General features: G+C 39.8%; 1 protein-coding gene across 1 annotated transcript in view; it reads right to left on the bottom strand.

Moving 5' to 3' along the window:
• The window catches only part of NIPAL2 (NIPA like domain containing 2), a 45,876-nt gene that overhangs the window by 9,361 nt on the left and 14,643 nt on the right, over positions 1-21,872 (bottom strand). The window contains exons 2-6 of the mRNA XM_062627341.1: positions 20,414-20,482; positions 17,152-17,323; positions 10,528-10,587; positions 8,443-8,564; positions 3,615-3,711 (exon numbers count right to left, since the gene is read on the bottom strand). Coding sequence (XP_062483325.1) covers positions 3,615-3,711; positions 8,443-8,564; positions 10,528-10,587; positions 17,152-17,323; positions 20,414-20,482 — 520 coding nt within the window. The remainder of the gene's footprint in view (positions 1-3,614; positions 3,712-8,442; positions 8,565-10,527; positions 10,588-17,151; positions 17,324-20,413; positions 20,483-21,872) is intronic.

Here is a 21,872-nt window from a genome sequence, read left to right as displayed (position 1 = left end):
ATGGCTTTAATACACGTTGCCAGTTCAGAGAAGTCTTGCAATCCATATCTTTTAGAAAAGGGTCTGACAAACCAGCTAAGAGTTACTTTAGGTTTCCTTTTGGAGTGTGCTCTTGGCTTGCTGAAGCTAACCCAAGTAGGCTGCGATTACTGCAAATAAAATGTAACAAATTCAGAAGAGACTAAAAACGATAAGAAGAGTCAGGGTGTGGAGATGACTTTTGAAGAAAGGTAATTAATCGTCAGGAGCACTGTCCCTCAGCTGGGATCCAGTTCCACCCTCTTCCAGAGCTGAGGAGTTTTGGATTTCAGTGGTCTGATTCATCCTCCCATAACTGCAAAATGCAGATTGGCAAGGATAGCTGCACTGTGCAAAAAGTTCAGGCCAAGGGTTGGGGGAAAAGGTGGGGGAAGAGGAATGAGTTCAGGTCTGTGGTTTTGACTGCAAGCATTTTTCTTACAGCAAGTCCAAAAGTTCAGGGGGAGTTTAAGAGTTGTATATATCTTGTGATGATTCTGTTCACCATCATGAAATTCACTGTTTTCCTGACAACCTTTCTACCAAGTACTTCACTTCTTGCTCTGTAATGGAAATAGGTGGAGGGGTTTAGCAAACAAAGCAGTAAAACTGAGCAGAGGAGGTCAAATGCTGGTCTGCAATGGTGCTAATGGTATGATAAAAAGCCAAAAAATACACTCAAGTCCCAACAAGCAGCCTGCATGAAAAATGAAATCTGTGCTCTAATAGGGTGGAGTTATTACTTTAAAAGAACATTTAGAAGCAAAAATTAGTAGTTTGAATTGTTCAACTAAGGGTAAAGACTGCTAAAATATATTTCTGATGAAAGGGCATTTTCTATCCGTTAGAATTTTAACAAACCAGAAGAGAAAGCATCTTTTTCTTTTTTTTTTTTTTTTTTTTTTTCCCGTTTTATTTTGGTTTTTGGTTGGTTGGGTGGGGTTTTTTGAAAAGTGGAATGATCTCTTTAGTTAAAGTAGCCCTGGGATAAGTTTCAAAACCTAGGAAATGGTTTTCCTATCTCTGATAGAATGACACCCCCCTAAGGCTAGTGTGACAAATGATGTCACTTTCCAGCTGTTAGGGCAGGAAACTCAGAAATCCCACTTTAATCTGAAATATTTTCCCCCAAACTTATGATAACTCCCAGTATATACATGAGGTAACACAATTCCCACCAAATGAACTTGCAGAGTTGCACTAAGCAAAACGTTTGCAGATTTTACAGTCACCCCTTTATTTTCTTAAAATGAAAGCATCACCCATACCCAGTAAAACACAAAGGCTGCTCTCTCTTTAAAGAAACCTTCCCACATTTAATTTACACCTGTATGAACCCTCCACCAGAAATGTATTTGTGCAGATACGAGAAAAGGCAGAAATCCCCTTCAACAAGCTGCCACCAAGACCCCAAGCCTCATGTACTCCTCCTGCAGCCAGGGCCCTCTAAGAGCAGTGCATGAATCAGACAGCTTGGAGCAAAGTTGCTGGGCCCTCCCTCAGCACCCCCATCACTCTGCTCAGCTGAAAGGTCAGAGACCCAGCAGAAGGCTCTAAGTGTAGTTTTGTGGGGACTGGCAGGCACCAGGACAGCTGCAGGAATCACAGCCAGCCGCAGTTCTGGGTTTCCTGCTCAAGGGAAATGTCAGTATTTCAAATGTTCCCATGAACCAGGATTTGTTTGTGTCTTTTTTAATAGAGCTGAAATAATGACACATTTTTTCTCAAGCTGCATATGCTCACCAAAACCTCAGCAGCCAGCAGCTGAAACTGTATTTTTGGTTGATTACGGCTTGACCACCAAGCTGCAGTTAGTGTCTGCTGCTGTTCGGCAGCTCCATGTGCCCCTTTGGCAGTGGTGGCATCAGGGCTGGCAGGCTCCATGGCAAAATAAGCACACAGGGCTGCACAGTCCAATGGCCCAGGTCTCCCAGAGCCATATGCTGACTTTGTTTAGGGCAGCTATCATGGTGGGTCTGCCCAGAAAGGCAGCAGTCAAGTGCAGAAGCCCATCTGGGGATCTTCAGGCTTCCAGCTATGGGACAAGGAGGCTGGATCTGCACATTGCTCAGGAGCACACAGTGCTTTGAGCTCCTTATGGCAGGTTTGAAAGCTGCAGAGCAGCTCAGGTGAGCTCTGCCAAAGCTCCTAGGTTCTGTACTAGAAGTGGGAGGATGGCTGTACTCACACTTCATTCCTCCAAACAAAGAGAGGTCAAACAGTTCAACCTGTGAGGTTCCTCTATATCTGACTCATCCAAGAAGCATGGAAAGCCTTCAAGGCTTCTTCAGAACTACAAATCCTAATCTCCCTAGCACTGGGAAATTTAAATGGGAAGACTGTCCCAAAAGTTGATCTGAAAGTCTGAGCTTTTCATCTAAGTAAGTTCAACAATGACAAATGTGAAGTGTTGCGCTTTAGAGTACCAGTATAATCCCAGACTGCAGCACAGGCTGGGATCTGCCCAACTGGGAAGCAGCTATGGGACCTGGGGTTCCCAGTGGACAAGCTCAGTATGAACAAACAGTATGCTGCTGTGGCAAAGAAAGCCAACAGGATGCTGGATTGCATTAACAAGGGAATCGCCGGCAGAGATGAAGAAGTCATCACCTCACTCTTCTCAGTGCTTGCTGGGCCACCTCTGCAATACTGTGCTCTGTTTTGGTCCCCACTATACAAAAACGATGCGAACAGGCTGGAAAGGGTCCAGAGAAGGGCCACAAAGATGGTCAAAGGACTGGGAAGGCTGTTGTATGAAGAAAGGCTGAGAGAAAGGAGTTTGTTCACCCTAGAGAAAGGAAAGCTCAGGGGAGACCTTATCACCATGTTCCAGTATTTAAAGGGTGGCTACAAAGAAGATGGAGACTCCCTTTTTACAAGGAGTCACATGGAAAACAGGAGAGGTAATGGGTACAAGTTACTGCTGGGGGGATTCTGATTGGACACAAGAGGAATATTTTTCACAGTGAGAGCAATCAGCCACTGGAATAATTTCCCCAGGAAATTAGTGGATTCCTTGAAGATGGACACTGGGTGCTGGGCCATCTCATCTAGACTGCGCTTTTGACTTGAAAGGTTGGTCCAGATAATCCTTAGGTCCTTTTCAACCTGGTGTTCTACGATTCTGTATGCAAACGGGCATAGATAATTCAAAGTTCCTGTACAGACATAGCGTATCACTGAAATCACTGCATTTGTTTACAGACTGCTTACAAGGTCTTGAGCTGTACTGTTTAAATGAACTATTTTTCACAGCTAGTCTGCTCTCCAAAACAAAGTTTAAAACAGTCTGCATTCCCAAGATCTAATGCTAAAGTATTGTTTAAAAAAAGCCTCAGAATACCATTGTACACAGCGTATTAATTTCAAAAAATCTGTAAAAAGAGATAGTCCCAACAATAAGCATAGAAACTGTTTCATAAACCAGCTTTTTTCTTCAAAAACAGAGCACAGTAGGAATCATGTGAAATATTTCAATGATTCTCCTTCAGCACACTGCTTTGAAGTGGCCCTACTCTAAACTAGCTTGAGAGACTGAGTGACAAGCAATTATCAAGTAACAGACAGCAACACTGAAATGAATAATATGTTCTTACCCAGTAGTGCTACCATCATTAACAGAACCACAATGTGTTTCACAGCTTTTCTTTTGTAAAAATAGAGGAGAATGCAGAATATTATAATTTCTAAGATCTGAAAATGAAAAGGAAGAAAGTTAGAGCTTTGAAACTATGTAATAAATGCTTCAAAGTCTTTGAGATGTCACAATCACTTTTGTTGCTCTAACAGTTCAAAGAAGAATTACTTTATAATGCATCTTCTGCTCAGAGCTAACCTTATTGCCAGTTGACAACAATTGTTGTCATTTATCTTTTCTATTATAGCAGAAGTTAAACTTTGAGTATTTCTTACTCCTTTAATTTTCTTTTTGCACTTCTAGATATATCTTGTCACTGGTAGCATTGAGAAGACTTTTTTAATGTGACAGCAAAGATACCCATGTTTACTGATAATAATTCTTACAGAATTATTGATAATAATTCTTCACTTCCTATGGAGTGAAGCACTTGCCTGGAGGAACAGCAGTCTCCTAAGTTATGGTATTCCTAGTGTCACTCTTTGTGACATGCAAGCTTACTTTTGCTACCAACTTAGCCCTTCTCTCCAGTCCTACTGAAAAAAAAAAAACAACCCCAAACACTGTATTTCTTGTTTTCTGCCATACATCATAAGAAGGAAAACATTTATTTCATGTGGTGGTTCTCAAATCACAGGTGTCTGTCAGGAGGTTTCCTTGGAAAGCTCAATGACACACTAGTAGACCTCACTGTGGGATATCTGTAGCTGCTAAAGCAGATTTGCCTACGTGGTCCAAATTTGGTCCTTCAATAACTGGCAGGTAAACAGCAGACAATTAAATTTACTGACTTGCTGTTAAGGTACCTTTTTGCAGATTCCCTTAGTAATTGTTGCCGTTTGCCATCTCAAAAGCATAGGTATTCTCCCTCTTACCTGAGTTGCCCAAATACTGCTCTATGCCTAAAGAAAACACCAAGTGCAAGAGTCAAAAAAGCTTCTGTGAAGCTCAGAAGACTTATGAAAACACAGATGATGGAGAAAGAGAAGTTCTTTTGTGCACTTTGGAAAGTAATCAAATGGGGGAAAGAAGACAGAGAATAAATTTGTCATCATTACTGAATCTGCTTATCATACGTTTTTTGCCAACGTAACAAGTCATAGAAAAACCTCATGTCTATCTCCTTGGGTTTGTCACCAACATAATATTTTACATTTTATAACACCACTCTAATCAACAGCTGCTACAAGGCAACACTAGACTCAAAAATACCTGGGTGTTGCGCTGATGAAATTTTCAAAGAAGCAGTTATATCATAGAATCACAAAATGGTTTAGGTTGGAAGGGGCCTTAAAGTTCATCCAGTTCCAACCCCTTTGGCATGGGCAGGGACACCTTCCACTAGACCAGGTTACTCAAATAATATAACAGCAAATTCTTGTTTTGGGGAGCGACTACAGCAGGAAAGCAGTCATCAGCTACATTCAGTTACTAAAATTCTCTACCACATTACACCTCCCCCAGTTTTGTAATGTTCAAAAATATGAACAGAACATAGTAATGTTTAATTCATTTTTTGTTTACCTTCACCCTGATCCCTTGTTCCCAAAGACAGCTGAGAAACAATTGAATTTCAGAACATTAAAACCACAAATTTGGGTTTTATATTACCTTTCTTTAAAAAATACCAAATAGTTATCATAAGAAAAAAAAAAAACACAAATCAACAACAACAACAAAAACCCACAACATTTTGGTGTGTTTTGGTTTTGCAAAACGTGATGAATATAATGTTTTGCTGTTCAAAAAAACCCCACAACATTCCTGGAGTAATCCTTGTTTAACAGTCTTTGCAATCTCATATGAAGAGCTGGTCTCCTTTTCCTCTAGAGTGACATCCCTCTGCACCAGGCTTGCTTTAGTTCTCACCTCGTGCTCCCTAGCACCCAACCTGTTCTTCCATGGTTCTGTGCCACTCAGTGACCCACCAACTGGTCACCTTTAATTGCAAGACAAAGGAGAGGCCATCACATTGAGTCATACTGCAAGCAAAGTGCATGACTTCTAAGAGGACCTCACACAGACAGGGACCCTTCCTGGAGTGCCTCAGATGTTGCCTATGGCTGTCTCCTAAGAATTACCCAAAACAGTGTTCACTCTCATAGCTGATAGCTGTGGTAGTGTTAAATACAAAGTCCAGGAATGGGAAGTGTGTATATTTTATCAGCTTCACATAATTCTGTTTAAAAGAACTGAAGGAACTTGACCTGCTTAGAATCATTTTTGCTATTACATCCAATCTCTACTGAAGTCTCCACAAGCCCACGTCTTATCAATCAACCTTTTTTTATAATCATGATTTTTTCCATGTTTCTAATCTTTACCAGAAGGCACCAGAATAAAATATTACATTGTCTGCCTCAACTGTTTTTTTCTGGGTTATACAGCACCATAAGGACCAACAAATGAGGAGGATCTTCTATGCACTTCGAAGGAAAAGCAGAAATGCTTTGAACCTGATTTTACAGAGATTAAATATTGATGACCCAATACTCACTAAGCTTCTGTTTAAGGAAACCTAAGAGCTTCATACATAATTGATGTCTTCTGTAGTGACTTGAAATACATATAAGCAAAAGAAAAAAAAACAAGCTAGAATAGTCATTCTTGCTCAGACATGATTATGCTGCTGCAGAGACTCAGGAGGTGACTCAAAGTTGTCTTATGTGGGAACTAGAGGCTATTTCTGCAGAACTCCTCTGATGCCAGTAGAGTGCCACATGGGGATGGTTTATCACCCACACAGAACATTTTGTACCATTGGGGCTTTGTATTTCTCAGCAGACCACACTTTGGGGGTACTTTCAGAAAGCCTGTTGGGCTGCCTTATTCTGCTGTACTGTCTCCTCGCTCTATATTTATACTGTAAGCTCTGCAACTTCTGCCTTGTTTTTTTATATCTCAGCAGTCAACCTGTGCTAGGCATTTTACAAACAGCTATGAAGAGCTAATTCCTTGCCCAAAGAGAATGTTTACAGGAGGGTTTGCTTGAACCTCTAGCAGTATACCAGGATAACCAGGCTGGTATCTCAGAGTCTCTCGTAGAGCCATTCCTCTCTCTTTTTTGGACAGAAGAAGCTCAAAGCAGATGAATTCAAAATTAACAAATACAGCTCAATATGTTGTAGAGTCAACAAGATTTGCTGTGTACTTGCTCCTTCTACAACCCATGTTGTACATGTAAAACTGGATGCTGGCTGAGGCAAGGAGAAGAGGGAAGAGAAGTCCAGGGTTTACCTACCACCTCCTCATAATGTCACCTAAGAAGAACACAGCACAGTCTTCCTAGGCAGTCAACTGTGTTCTTACCAACTTTTCCTGAAATAAAGTCAAAAAAGTCCTCAGATGGGAAAAAGCCCTTTTGCTGTTGATCCTGTTGGTTTTAAGAAAATATGAATAGGATATGGCACAGAAATTTCTGGTATCACTGGCTGTGGATGTGGAGTTTTCTTCCTCCACCACCTCTATGCAAGTGGCTGAGTCAGAAATTTAAAATTGGTGCCTAAAATATCAGGCTGTTTTCGTACCTGTAGGTGGAACTGCATGATAGAAGGGAATATTCAATAGGAAAGAGAGAGGGCTCTCCACTGAGCACAGAGACCCCTGTTCTGAACTTCCTCTTAAAGAAGTCGCTCTCCCTCTGCTGATTACATGGATTTGCTGAAGCTCTTTCTGAGGCTGAGTACCCTCCTGAGTACCCCACTGAATACCCCAAAACTCTTAGGCATTGCCTTCAAAACCCTCTCTACTGCCTGACTGAAAGTGTATGTTGTAATTTATGCAGTATGATTATTAATTACTTCCACTGAGTTGTACCACCATCTTTCAGGAGCTCTTAAAATGCACAAAAATATTGATCAAGAGAATCAACATTTGCTGTGGTATCATGTACTTTCTGCTTAATCAGAAGTCCTATGGATAGTTAGATATACGTGAAGTCTGCAGGCTGGGAGAAAGATTAAGGTCCTTAAACTGTCTATTCAGTGGCTTTCTATCTGAGCTCCCTACCAAGAGAAGCCTGGGCACTAATAACATAACCCAAGTGAGCCACTTTACCAGGAAAAAAGTAACTGCTTCTGAATCTCCTATATTGCATTTTTACATTCAGCTGGAGGAGCAAATTTTCAGCATTCCAGAGGAAAAGAAAGAGAAAAATTCCTCCTACTCACTCTGGTCTTGTTCCTGATGCTAATTAAAAACATCAAAGATGATGTATGGTATTTGAAGTTTGTATACAGATACTTTAATCAGAATCGTATTTCTGTATTCAAAATTCAAACTCAGGTTCAGATTAACCTGAGTGACAATGAAGCAGGCTGCCTCTCCCCATATCAGCTCCATAGAAAAAGCTCCTTTCAGCCAGGCTTAACAATACAGGGATAAAACAGAGCGATATGAAAGAAAATAGCAGGACCAAGAACATATATAACCTGATTTGTAAAAGTACAAGTCCATCACATTCCAGAAAATCCCTGTAACTTATATGTACACGCAGACAGTGTGGCATGAACACATATACAGGAAATATAAGTAGTACCATATTTAGGTTTCCCTCAAGTCTACCAAACCCCCAAATCTTTCCATTCCTCTTAATCCTGTGTATCTGTGACTTTCCCCTGGCATCTGCACATCAGCATATCTGGGGACTGGGGTGGTGACCCAGATTCTCTCTCTCTCTCTTCAATTTACCTTTAGGACAGTTTTTCTGCCACTAATTTGTAATGCTGCAAAATACCCAATAACCCAAATTTTTCTGATTTAGGAGGTGGTACGAACCAGATACTCACCGAATATACCAAAAAAGGCCAACTTACTAAGTAGTTCTGTACTTGTCTTGCTGTGATCTCTTGGGGTACATTTGGAGCAAATGTCACCAACAAGTATGTACCTGTTACTGACAGTGTTCCTCCTTTAAAAGAAAAGGACATGTTATTTCAGTAATATAATATTTGGTAATCATGGTCATTCTTGCTCTTCAGCTGATTTCAGAACAGTTTCTAGAAGAAAACTTAAGTCCATCTAATCAGATCTGGGCTTGGGTAATTGGGTTGGCTTGTATTTGTGGTCTTATCTAGTGTAATTTTTACTAAAGACTCAAAGGAATTTGGAAATATGAAAAAGAAAAGCTGTCAGTAAAGCCTTGTGAATTAGGATTCCTACTCAGTAATGCATTTTCAAATATTCCCAATTCTAATACCAAGTCCATGACAAAGGAGAATCCATTCTTTCTGTTTCTCACAGGCACAAAGCAGATCACATAAAATTATCCTAAACTGAAAGGACAAGTTGCTTACTGAGGCAGACAGCTAGATCATTAATCAGTGTAAATAAATACAACTCTTCCAAAGCTGGTGTAGCCACTGAGATCTGCACCAGCTAAGGACCTGCCCTGGAAACATTAGGCACAACACATGTTCCAGTCCAGTGCTCATGTGAAGTTGTCACAAAGCCAACATTTTGGCTGCTCCCTGTTGTATTTGCAGACCTATGAACTGTTGATTTGAAAGGTTGATTTGCAGAAGACTGTTCAGCTGTTAGGTTGCCAGGGCCCCTTTTCAAGGTCGAACTTGCGTTATTGTGCTTTTAATAAAAATCTGGAAGTTCTGCCTTGTGGACAGCCAGCTGACAAACACAGATGTTCATTGAGGTATCAAGATAGAAGTGAGCCGATCCTGAGCTCATAAACTGTATTGGATTAAGGAAGATGTTAGCTAATCAATTTTTTTTTCAAGTAATCTTTAAAATTCTTGGCAAACCTATAAATCAGTGTGGAATACAAGGCTCAGGAATACAAAACAAAGCATATCCGGAGGGCTTTGCTGGCACTGCTATCGCACACCGTTCCTTTGGAAAAGCAGAACTGTTCTATATTTATGTGCTTGCAAAAACATCACCATATTTCCCATCATACAGCTCATTCCTATGGAATGTAGTAACATTGTTAAATCCTTCTTGCAAAGTTGAACACAGAGAAATAAAATAAATCAGTGCTGCACACTAGTTAAAGCAACACACAATGTGTAAGGCCATAAGGGAAACATGATCAGTCAAGAGAGGGGGGGATTTTGAATGTAGCAGCTGAGCTGGCAAACTTGGATTCCAAACCTAAATAACTGTTTTATAGTATTCCTGGAACAATACTGGACAGATCTCTCCAAAACATGAGTACAGCTGGGATGTCCTCCTTAGATGCTAGGAAACCCACAGAAGTATCAGGTGCCCTGTAGCAACATCAGGTGCACTGTCCCAGCTGAGATGGCTTGGTGCAAAGACCAAACCCTGAAATATGCTCGTCTCTAACTATTACTGTGTTCAAACTGGGCAGTTCTGTTATGCAAAAAAACCTTGTACACAGACAAATTTGACATGATTTTACAGTGAAGACTGTTTCTCAACAAAACACTTGACAACTTGATTATTTGTTCTTTGAAGTGATAAAATTAATACCAAAAGGGAAGTTGTCACTTTTAATTTAGCTTGGATTTTTGTGCAGTGTCTATGCTGTAAGCAAAAAAAGAACTTGTATTTGAGTGAACAAGTAAATAGCTTCATTGTTTTTATTAAAATTGTGTTAAGCTCATAAAAATAATACTAAATACAACCTCAGAGGCAAAAATAGACAATGAAAATTAATTTGAGCAAAAAGAACACATAAGGAATGAGTTACGAGTTTGAGAGCAGAGGACTTGGGAACGCAGTCTTTTCCATATGCATTGAAGATTCTCTCCCTTTTTGTCACTTCTTCCCAATTTTGAAAGTATCTGCCTCGAAACGCTTGGGAAAGTGGGAGTGTGAAGGTGGGGGGCTGTGTGAGTTACAGCTTGCTAAGCATATGGTGACACACATGTCCATAATAGCAAGCGCTTACTTACCCAATATATCAGCAGTCCTCATGGTCTTCTTTAGGAATAAGACAGAAATAAATGCACTACCTAGAACAGAAGTATAAAAATAGGTTTTATATTTGTTAGAATATCAAGTGCTATAGCAAAAAGCTACCCTAGGCCAAGTTTATATATATCTCATGGCTGTTGTGGTTGCACCATACCAGGATACAGCCAGCCAGGAGTCCATTCTGATAACCAATGAATCCTCAGTTTTTGTAAGATTTTAAACATATCCAGCAGGCTTTTATGTGGTTGAAGAGATGCAATAGCCTTCCCGTCTCCCACACAGACACTGCTTAAACTGCTCTGATTCAGTCATATGTGGAAGCATCAAAGAAAGCTGGGCACCAATCAGCCTTACTGTTTCACTCCCCATTTTGCTACCAACTCAGTATATGGGCTTGCTCAAGACAAATTGCCTCATAGAGGTATAGCATTCTGCTTCTTTAGACTTTAATGTATTAAAAGCTTTTAAGTAAAGAAGCAGCAGTACAATCAAGAGGAAGAAAGCCACTGCAAAACCATACTGAACTATGAACAAAGAGAGTAATCATGATGCCTGCAAACAAGCAGGTGTAAGAACCAACCTATGTACCATACAGGAGCACTGCCCGTGGTCTAGAGGAGCTTGTAATAAGGAAGGAGAAAAATGGAACTGAACCCTGAATGTAACCTCCTGTTCCTTGGGCCACTCTTTCCCTTTTTCAGCTCTTCTCTGCCAGCTCCTAGACAGGCCTCTTTGGGATGAGGGGCAAGTGGCAAGGTGAGCAGCAGTAGTGGTCAGGCCAGGATTTCTGGTAAGCAGCTCAGTGTGGACATGTGCTAGAGAGGGAAGAAGGGATTTTGACTTAAGACGGATGAGACTGTTGGCCGCCTGGGAGAAATGGCTCTATTCCAGCATACAATATTAGAGCATCTACCTCTAAGGAGAAGCAAAAGAGGCTGAATAGCTCCTATATAAAAGAGAGATGAAGAAAGGCCTTTGGGAGAGATGCATTGGTAATGTTAGATTCATTTAGAAAACTCAAAGAAAGACTCCTCTGCCCAGGAGGGACAGTGAACCTAAACCCATTGAACCTAAACATATTGAACATATTGAACCTAAACCACTGGATGCTGTTACAAGAGCTCTGTTCCTGTCTACACCATGAAATTCTAGGTTTATTCTTGAAACAACAGATCTTTCCTTCATTAACTCTATAGTTCAGATGGAAAAGTGAATTTGCGGTTAGCTAGTAGATACACTCTAGGTAAATCTAGAGGGGCTCAAACCAAGAGGTAAACAGAGAACTAGAATTCAGCATCATGTCTTTGTTACCCAGTCAGTAGAAAATCGGATATAGCAGAAGTCATAAATTTAAACTGCATCAAGAGTGATGGAGATCTATGCAAATGATTAAGTGCAATAAAAGAATTTTCAACTGAAAATGTCTCACTGAAAGTAAGCTGCCTGACACAATTTTCTTTATTTGATGTTTCAGTGACAGCTTTGCTGCAGAAAAGACACTGGTATCCAGGCAACACTGGTATTAGCAGAGCTACCTAGGTTTACCCACCCATTTTGCAGAATATTTTTGTACTCATTTCACTGGGTGAAATACCAAAGGAGGAGTACTAGCCATGATTCAGACTAATGTTTACACCTCTCTCAGTCTGTGCAACAAGAAAAACATTTTGCTTTGAGACCAAGCATTTACACTGTTTTATGCAACTTAAGGGTCTACCTCCACCTAATGATGCAGTTCAAGTTCACCCAGTTGATTCTGCACTGTCTCTTGAGCCCTGCTGAAGCTGTGGGGATGCAACTGCTGCCAGCCACATTTTAAGATGTGACCTGAAAGTATGCCTTATATAGACAGACCCTCAGTCTACCTTCCAAGATGAGATTCAGGACCATCCCAGTACAGAAACACTTGGAGATGCTTCAATCCATCACCAGCTCAAGATCTTGTAGTCTGTCACACGGTCAACAAGATCTGGGAAGATGACGAGGCAAGGTAGTACATTTGATCACTGCAGCTCAAATCAACAGGAGGTTAAGGGGATGGAGAATGGGGAGCAGCCTTATTTCCACAAGGGATCCAGAGGCTGCATAGTAAGAGGGGGACAAGGAAAAAAAGTCTGAATGCCAGTCATAAGAGAAAAGTGGTTTAGCTGAAGGATAGTATGAAAAAAATATTAAAAAATGGTACCCAAGTATTTTTATTAAGGACATTCAGAAGGAAATGAGCTGTTTTGGAGAAAGGAGCTTTGTTCACGGCCTTGGGGCAGAATAAAGCATCTCTCTCCCATGCACAGAAGGACAGGAAACACAGATGGCTCCTAATGCCCATGCACAAAGCACAAGGACAGGCAAGTCCATGTGCACTCTGCAGGTGTTGGCAGATAAATCACAGCTGGTTTTGAGTGCCTGTATCGCCATCTCCATGGTGGAGTCTGCATATAGACAATTCATCTCCCTGTCCTGACACTATCAGCTTACAACCTCCTTCATCTTGTCATGCCTACATCTCAGATATACTCTTGTCCAAGGGGAGGGCAGAAGGAGGTCAAGGAAAACCAGTCTGCTGACCAACTGTGGGTCATTTTAGGGCAGACAAGAGAGAGGATTTGGGTGTGAGAGGATGGATGCATTTAGACCTGGTAGGACGTGGGTCTCCTTCCGGGCCAGAGCTCTGTGTAAGGGAGGATTAACAGAAATTTGAAGAAACTTAGAGAAAACCTGTAGGCATAGCCATACAGATATTCTTTAACAGATAGCTCTGCCCAAGACATCTGGGAACAAATTCATCACAGCTAGTTTATATGATAGATACTACTGGTGCACTGAATACAGAGGAAGATATTACAGAATTCAGTCCGTTGGTCCATAAGCCCTTGACAGCTATCCTGCACTAGCTTTTCTAACATGATTAAATATTAGTACTGCACAAGTGGTGGACAAAACATGAAACATTTTTTCCTAGCCTTAATGCCAATATTCTCATAAAAAAAGGCAAGCCAAATATCAGAGGAATTACTCAAAAGAGAAACCATTAAGGTGAGCTTAATTCTGGAAACTGCGTTATAAACACACCACAGAGAGAAGGAAGAACCCTGAAAATCTTTTTGTTGCATCTTCTAGGCAAGTCCAAATAAAGTATTTTAAAGAATAGTCTGGTGAACCCACTTCTCAATAGTAACAGTTCTCAAAATCCCAGATTCTTGGGCCACTAAGATGTTACATTACAGTGAGTGGGAGAAATATTCCCATTTCTTTGAGAATATCTGAGAAACCTTTTCCTATAGCACACACAGGGATATCAGTTTTCAGACCTAAAGCAATTTCTTGCCCTACAGCTATTTAGAAGGAACATATAAAAATGCAAAGGGATCTCAACAATATAGGTCTAAATAAGTTATGTGTAAAATAATGTTCTACAGAATGATGAAAACTGCAGAAGAAATGATCTCTGATACCACTGGCCTCTAACACCTCCCCCCCACTCCCAAGTTATTTCTGCAATCAAAACCAAGACAATGAGCTAAAACCCACAACAGCCTAAAATTACCCGAGCTACATGTAAAATATGAGTTTTAATTTTTAAGTATAAAAAGCTTTTTAATGATCACATCAAACATGTATTAGTCCTCCTCTTTTAAATTAAAAATTTACTAATTTCTTTTCTTGAAGAAAACAACTGCTGTCTTCTCAAACTATTTAAAACCCTGAACAGATGTAGAGCTTGCATCATTGCAACCACACACAGAAATGCTTCCACTGTGTAAGAAGAAAAATATAGTCTTTGTAGCTTAATTCTAAAAAAACCCAAATTAAAATCTACTGGTGTCATGCCAATCCATGGTCTGTGGTGCTGGATTCTTTCCAAAACCAGCCATTAGCGCACCCAGCTCAGTAGAATGAGGCACAAACTTTTCACTATTTAATTGATACCGGGTTAAATGCAAAATCCAATTGGATGCAGTCAAATGTGGTAGCAGAACATAATTGATGGTGGCTCCATCTATTTTAAGCCCCAGGATGCTTCCCGTCTCAGAGGGTTGAAGATATATGATGGGTACAGCCCAAATCCATTCTGGACAGACTCCTGTCTGCCTTATCCTCTACCAAAACCTTAGTTTCCAAGCAAAGGAAAATTGTCACACAGACCAAGAGTGACAGAGATCTGCAAAGAATCCCCTAGATGATCAGGCATACTGCAAAACACATGTCCCTCAGTACAAAGTAGGTTCTGAGTACCCAGTGTCAGTGAGAGTCAGCTGTTACCATCTGGGATGCGTTGACACCAAATCTGGAAAAAAGGCTTATCAGAAGGGTGGACTCAGGGTTCAGATACACACTTGGAGCTTGTTATCAGCTGCTTAATTTCTTCATTTAAAAAATTAACTTATGAAAGGCACACATTTAACAGTACCACAGAACAACTGTCAACTAGTCTGTGCCAAGTCCACCCTCCACCACCTAAAAGAAGTCACAGCTTAAGGAGAAAAATACTGCTTGATCTTTTAAATTGGAAGACCTGATGACTGAATTATCTTCTGCCCACTTTTAGTAGATGATGCACATGTGTCTTGGTCAATTTGTCATTACCCTAAATGATGAATTCTTCTAAAATTAAAAGGATGCTCTGCTTCTCTTTGGTTTTAATTTCAGAAGACAAGGAAGTATCTAGAAGTAGGAAGTGTTACTGGGAAGTTATTGCTGTAGTTGGCTGTCTACATCATTTTTATTTTCTTTTCCTTAAGGGAATGTTTGCTAGACTAAATAAAATTTCAGATAGCTCTATTGTTTGGGCTATGAAATGGATACTGTCAGCTGATATATGGGAATGGAATATAAGATATTAAAGTGCTTTCTGGGGTCTTTCAGGACAAGCATTGTGGGTCAGTTAAAAAAAAAAAAAAAAGAAAAAGTTATAACAAGCTATAACAGTTCAGAAAATGTTTTCTTGGTATTTATTATAAGTAAGAGGAAATGGAGAATGGAGGAAATGGATGCAACTTTTTAACACATTGCAAAGGTAAAGAAGAAGGAATCTGCACAGATAAAAACCAACCCTAAATATGACATCTACTTTGTAGCAGTTTAATAACCAGTTGCATTTTTTCCCTTCCTAGAATCATAGAATCATAGAATAATTAGGGTTGGAAAGGACCTTAAGATCATCTAGTTCCAACCCCCCTGCCATGGGCAGGGACACCTTACGCTAAATCATATCACCCAAGGCCTTGTCCAACATGGTCTTGAGCACTGCTTTTCACTTCTTTCTAGTTTTATATATTTGCATTTTATTCATTTTGGGCAACACATTAAATTGGTTACTGTTCGTTTGTGTTCAGATACACCTGGAAAAGTCTGCAGGTGTTAAAGATACAACTACTGCCACCAAAATCTCTGGGATATGTCATATTAATTTACATTTTCATCTCAGATAATATCTCATTCCTTTCTTTGAGAAATCTTTCCTACAATGGTGAGCTACCATGGCTTTGTATCCCATTCTCCTAAATTCTGCAATGGTTTAACATGAAATGTTAAAGTAAATTGCCTGCAGTTTCCTTCCCCCACTATCTCTGCTAAATTGTACCCACATATGGTTGGCTGCCTTCTTCCGCTACAGCTGGGCAGTCCACCAGGAAGGTAATTCACCTTTTCTACATTCTTATGCAGAATCACTCACTCACTGCAATGTCACTTCCAAGCATGTAACTGGTAGCTAGAGACAGACCATGAGATGTTATCATTTATGAACAGCAAGGAAATGAGCTCCCAGTGTATGCAGAGCTGTTGTGCTATCTCAGTTCTGAGTGTTTCAGCTGTGGATATGAAATAACTTGATTAAGGGATATAGCCGCACCCTGTATTCCTTTTTTTCACAGCCTTTGTACAATATTGCCCTGTCCACTCTGCATTAGCATAACATGACAACATACTTTAAAATGTATGTTTCTTTATCAAACATCTTTACCTCATACCTGTCAATATGTTAATTACAAAAAACGCATAAAGAGTAAGATCATAACAAACGAGACCTAAGGACAGGACTTCTGCTAACATCCAACTAATTTACACATGAAAGAACAAATTAATTTTGATAATGTCCATAAATAAACTAAGCATTTCAGGGAGTTTCTTGGCCCTATTTCTCACATGCTGCAAAAAGTCAAGAAAGCTTGCTCATGTCAACATGAATTATGGTGATGGGCAGCAGAAACCACTTGGTGTGATCGTAACATGGAAAATACACTGCAAGTACTTGGGATCAGACCACAGCTCTATGCAGTCAGCAGGATGCCAGCCCCCCACTTCAGGGGCTTGCAGAGCCAGCAAGGCTGGTACACTAATGGATGACCAACTGCTAAGAGCTAGAGGGCACAGAGTGGCACAAAAGGCACAACTACAGAAAAAGAAAGATATTAAAAGAATCTCTAAGTAGAGGGTTTGTGTTAAACTGTCAGCTCATGTAATTATATGAATAATTCCTTTTCAAACCACAACATTAACATTTCCCCCCTCTGTTTCTGCTGCAGTTCCTGAAGTATTATTCCTCTAGTTACACACAAGCATCCAATTAATGTACCCAAGGAAGAAATGGCAAACCGTCTCACCTATGACAGATACACATCCCAGTGGTGCGATAAGGGCAATGGGGGCAAATCCATAGGCTGTGAAATTTCCCACCTCTCCAAGCCCCAGGAGGGTGGTCGCACACCACCATCGCTTGCTCACGTAGTAGGGCTTCGGTTCTGTTTGGCAAGCCAGTCGGAGATGAGTGCATTTCTAGAAAATTAATTATTAGGAACAGGCATGAAAAGAAAGACTTCCATTGTGCTCTTATGTCTGACAAAAGCAGAATAATTAAGGGGGCTGTCAAACTCAAATTCCAGGTGTGTCAAGGTTTCCTTTTTAAACATGACTTTCAGCTTGTTGTTGCAGAGCTTTTTGTTAACTCAGAGCTGCTTCAGATGTGTGCTTTCTTAGCTGTGGTGGAAACAGCTGAAAAATGAGACTTCTGAATAAATCTGAAAATTATTAAGTGAATCCTAACTAGGTAGTGCTTCCAAGCTGTCACTGCGCACCTCTGTTCTTCTCCCAAAGCAAAGCTTGGTAGTTGTGCTGGGAATCTAGTAACAATTAAAGGCAGGAGGAGATGGGGCAGAATTAGAAATGTGGCAACAAACTTGGAAAAGGAAACTGGGTTAACATGGTGTTCCTGCTCCGTGTTACACAGGCTCGCCAGAAATACGATTTCAAAATAAAAAAGGCAGCACTTAATCACATCTGCTGTAGGGAGAACTCTAAATTAATTAGATAGATTTTAGGATTTGGCTACGGTCTCCTGTTTGACCTTACAACAAGGTCTTGGGTGAAGCATCATTTTCAGAAGGAAAACCAGTTATAGCTGTATCAACAGGTATTATATATACTCAGGCAATACTTTGGCAGTGTTTCTTGTTACACAGAGAAGGCATCATTGACACATGTTGTAATTGTTTTCTCTCTGGCTGTACAACAAGAACCTGTATATAACAAAATTATTTGACTATGATCACACTGGTCTCCTTCAGGAAGGCATCATGATTGGGAAGGATGCAATGTTTACCACATTATTTCTGCAGAACAGTGTTTCCTTCCTCAGATTTCTCACAAGCCTCTCTGCACATGGGTCAAAAAAATTGTAAACCAAATGATAGTTATTATAGTATAAATGGTGGTAAAATAATTTTTGTTCTCCAACACTTGGTATTTGACTTCTGAAGTGTCCTTGCAGGGTCCCTGGGAAGTTACAAGCAATTTTCTTCATAATCCAATTCTACTCTGCTTTACAGAGCATGGGCCAAACAGTAACATCTGTGGTACACCACAGTCTCAGTCGTTCCTGTTGTTGAGAGGACACTGCACGTTACTGCAGCTTCAATGCTGTGGAACATGTTCAAGAGACGAAATCCTAAGAAGTTTAGCCCTCCAAGAAGAAAAGGAGCACAAGGAAATCAAACTTCCTTGAGGCGCAGGCTAGCAATTCACAGTAACATCCAGGATTTTGCATGTTCCATTTTTATAAACAAAAAAATGGATCAAAAAAAGCCCAACAAAGATCTTACTGAAACAAATATTAAATAATATTCAAATCAAGAATCTAAGTTTTTGCTGAAAATCAATAGGACAAGTTCTTAACTGTATCCTGGGCTCTGGTTTCTCCCCAGGATTCTTGTAGAAATAACTCTTGAGGGCACAGTGTGATTGAAAAGATGTGCAGGGAACACGGGAGAGTGAGCCCAGTGCTCTCCTACAGCCTGCTTTCTCTAGATGCCTGCTTGCTTTCCATAGTAATGTGTGTGGATGGTATTTAGGTGGAGGCTGTATATAATCCAGCTGAAAAACATTGCAAATGGTGGGCTGTTCCTTAGCTGATAACTAGCTAGAGGGAAGATAGGGAGGATAACTGACTACATGGTGGGAAAGGAAAGAGGGAACAATAAAATTTGGTTTGTCCATTTAATGAGTGTGAAAATAAATGTTGAGATCAAAGGAAAATCATTGCTCATATTTATAAGATATTGTTACTAAATGGAGAAAAATCTCTTTTAAAGGATAAAAAACCCCAACAGTTTAAACTGCCAAATAGCAATGCAGAGCTATTGGGTTTTCTTAAACAGCATCTAAAAAAAGCTAGAAGATAATTCAAATCCAGTAAATGCTTTCAAGATTACAAGTCAATAAAAGTCTGTCTGCATGCCTCAGAACCTCCCCTGGCAAATCATCACTTTGGCACTCAGTGTCTGCAACAGACAAAATATATGAAGTCTCAACAACCTTGTTTTTATGGGCGACACTGAATTTTCACTTCACCAAAAAGAGTTTTGCCATTGAAACAGATCCTGTCCTAGTAGTGTCACTGTCAGCAGATTGGAACTCATATTGAAGAAGCAGCAGTCACCTCAACCTGCCTGCTTTCTCTGGCAGATTTCTTTCAATGGGATTCTCCAACTAAAGATATTTAAAATAGAAAGGAATCATTGAAGAATCCTCCAGCATTAATAAAAAGGGTTATTATTAATAAAAGATTTCATATTCTTCAGCTTTCTGCTTCATCCTTTACAGAAAAAGCAAGAAATAGCTTTATATGGGACATATACAACTCAAAATACAAGCTAGCAAAATTACTTTTCCTGGACAACTTACATAACAACATCTTCTGTGCTTAAAAGTTAGAAGACCTAAAAATACCATGAAGTCTAAAAGAAAAAGATTATAATGTATTACTTAACTTTCTACTGAGTATGTATTGTAATTATTAATACAGAAAGGATTTTAGAAGTCTTACCCTACAGCCTTCTGCCATGGTTGTAAATTGAGTACCTCCATTGATTTTATAATTTAAAATTATGTTTACTCAGATAATTTCATCTTAATTGCAGAAAGAAAAGTAAAATGGTCTAAGTTGTTTTGGGGCCCAATATTGCAAAAAAGCTTTATGTCATTATGCATTTAATTACATTAATTGCTTCATTAAGTGGTGCCTAAGACTTTGCAGTCATTTTCATTTTAGATTTGGAAACTCAGCCAGGTTCATGTGATGATCAGTGAGACCACAGCTGGGTCAAAGCTGGTATTTCTTTATGACACATTACAAGGAGGAGGATTTGTAATTTGTTATCCTGTTCCAACACAGGAATCACAGCGCAGAACAGGTTGAGAGCTATCACACTGCGAACTACTGCAGCAGGGCACTTTTAAACTACCATTAAAGAGAGGGAATATTTCAAAAATGCAACGGAATTTGTATTTTGAACTTCACCATAAAAACAAATTGTAACATAAGTTACTCGCTACATGCAAACAACTGAATAAAGAGAAACAATTTCATACCTGTATATTCAAAGAGACACTAATCAGAAAATTGGAAGCAGCAGCAAGTAAAACTCCAAGGAGCTGAGTCTGCAAGATCGCAAAACAAAGAAACACAAAAATGCTTATCATTATTTTAAGAAGAACAATACAATTGTGGTTTTCTGGTATCACATTGTAACCCAATCAAAACTTAATTGTTGTACTTTTCAGTCACTGAGTTCATGCTGCACTGAGTAAACTCCTAAAATAATACCTCTACAAGGTTGGCTAAGGCTTAAGTAGTAAATAACTGGGAATGGAAAGGACATCCTGGTGCAGGAGGTGGCTTTGCTCTCTTTCAGTAGAACATCTTCTTAAATCCCATGAAAAAAAGAAACCACAAATAAACAAACAAGCTAGACAGGTCGCAGTTGAACATTACATTTAACTGGTTTTATTTTCAGAAAAGAAAACAAAAAAAAAACAAAAAAACACAAATAAACAAATGAAAGAATACACACTAAGCAAAACACAAAACCAAAACAAAACAAAAAACAAACCAAACAATAAAACACACACACACAAACAAACAAACAAAAGACCTGTTGTGTTACATAATCCAGAAGGAAAATCGACAACAATCACATTGGAACACACTTATGTTACGTGTTAACATACCCACCATTTGACAGGGCAGCCAGGAACACAGGTCTCCCGACAGTTTCTTTAATGCATTGCGCTATCTCATCAAATTCTTTTCTAATCAGACCGCCTTAATTTTACAAACTTCCTGTGAAGCTGAGAAATTGAAAACATTCAAGCAGGATTCATTATTCTGGAAAGCAGCCATTTAAAGAAATCTTTTCAGCAAGCTCAAATAACAGGTACATGGTAGAACTCCCTGTCTACTTTCAAATATTGTTACATTTTGTACATTGTCGTAAGTGTAATCAAGGCCCATTCAAGGTCACTGGTATAGTTCTGTGAGGAGCCCCATTAGCTTGTACAGAAGACAGACATACTATCAGTACATTTGCATAAATAAGGTCATGGGAACATAACCCAGCTACTACAAAGCAGCATCCAACCCGGTGCTCACTGCCTCAGCTTTTATGACTCTTCTCCAAGGGCACCTGTGAACAGTCAGTGCCAACCAACCACAGACGCTTATTTATAAAGAGCAATATGGGGTCCAGTAAGCTCCTGGTGGGGAGACGGGCTCCATCTCCGGCAGCGTTCAAGGCCAGGTTGGACAGAGCCTTGGGTGACATGGTTTAGTGTGAGGTGTCAAGGTGTCCATGCCCATAGCAGAGGGCTGGAACTTGATGATCTTAAGGTCCTTTCCAACCTTAATAATTCTATAATTCTATAATCCTAAAAGGGATGATTATTGCTGTGGCTAGGTAATTCTCAGATCAGGAAAGCACATCCCCAAAAGCATGAAGAAACAACAGCCTTGTTACAAATGGGTAACAGAAATGCTTTTTTAAGAGACAGA

The sequence above is a fragment of the Pezoporus occidentalis genome, unplaced genomic scaffold (genome assembly GCF_034315485.1).
Source record: "Pezoporus occidentalis ecotype Australia unplaced genomic scaffold, CSIRO_AGI_Poc_V1 ctg3, whole genome shotgun sequence".
NCBI classification, from domain to species: Eukaryota; Metazoa; Chordata; class Aves; order Psittaciformes; family Psittacidae; genus Pezoporus; species Pezoporus occidentalis.
The sequence above is the reverse complement of the archived record's forward strand: the minus strand, read 5'-3'. Positions and strand labels throughout refer to the sequence as shown.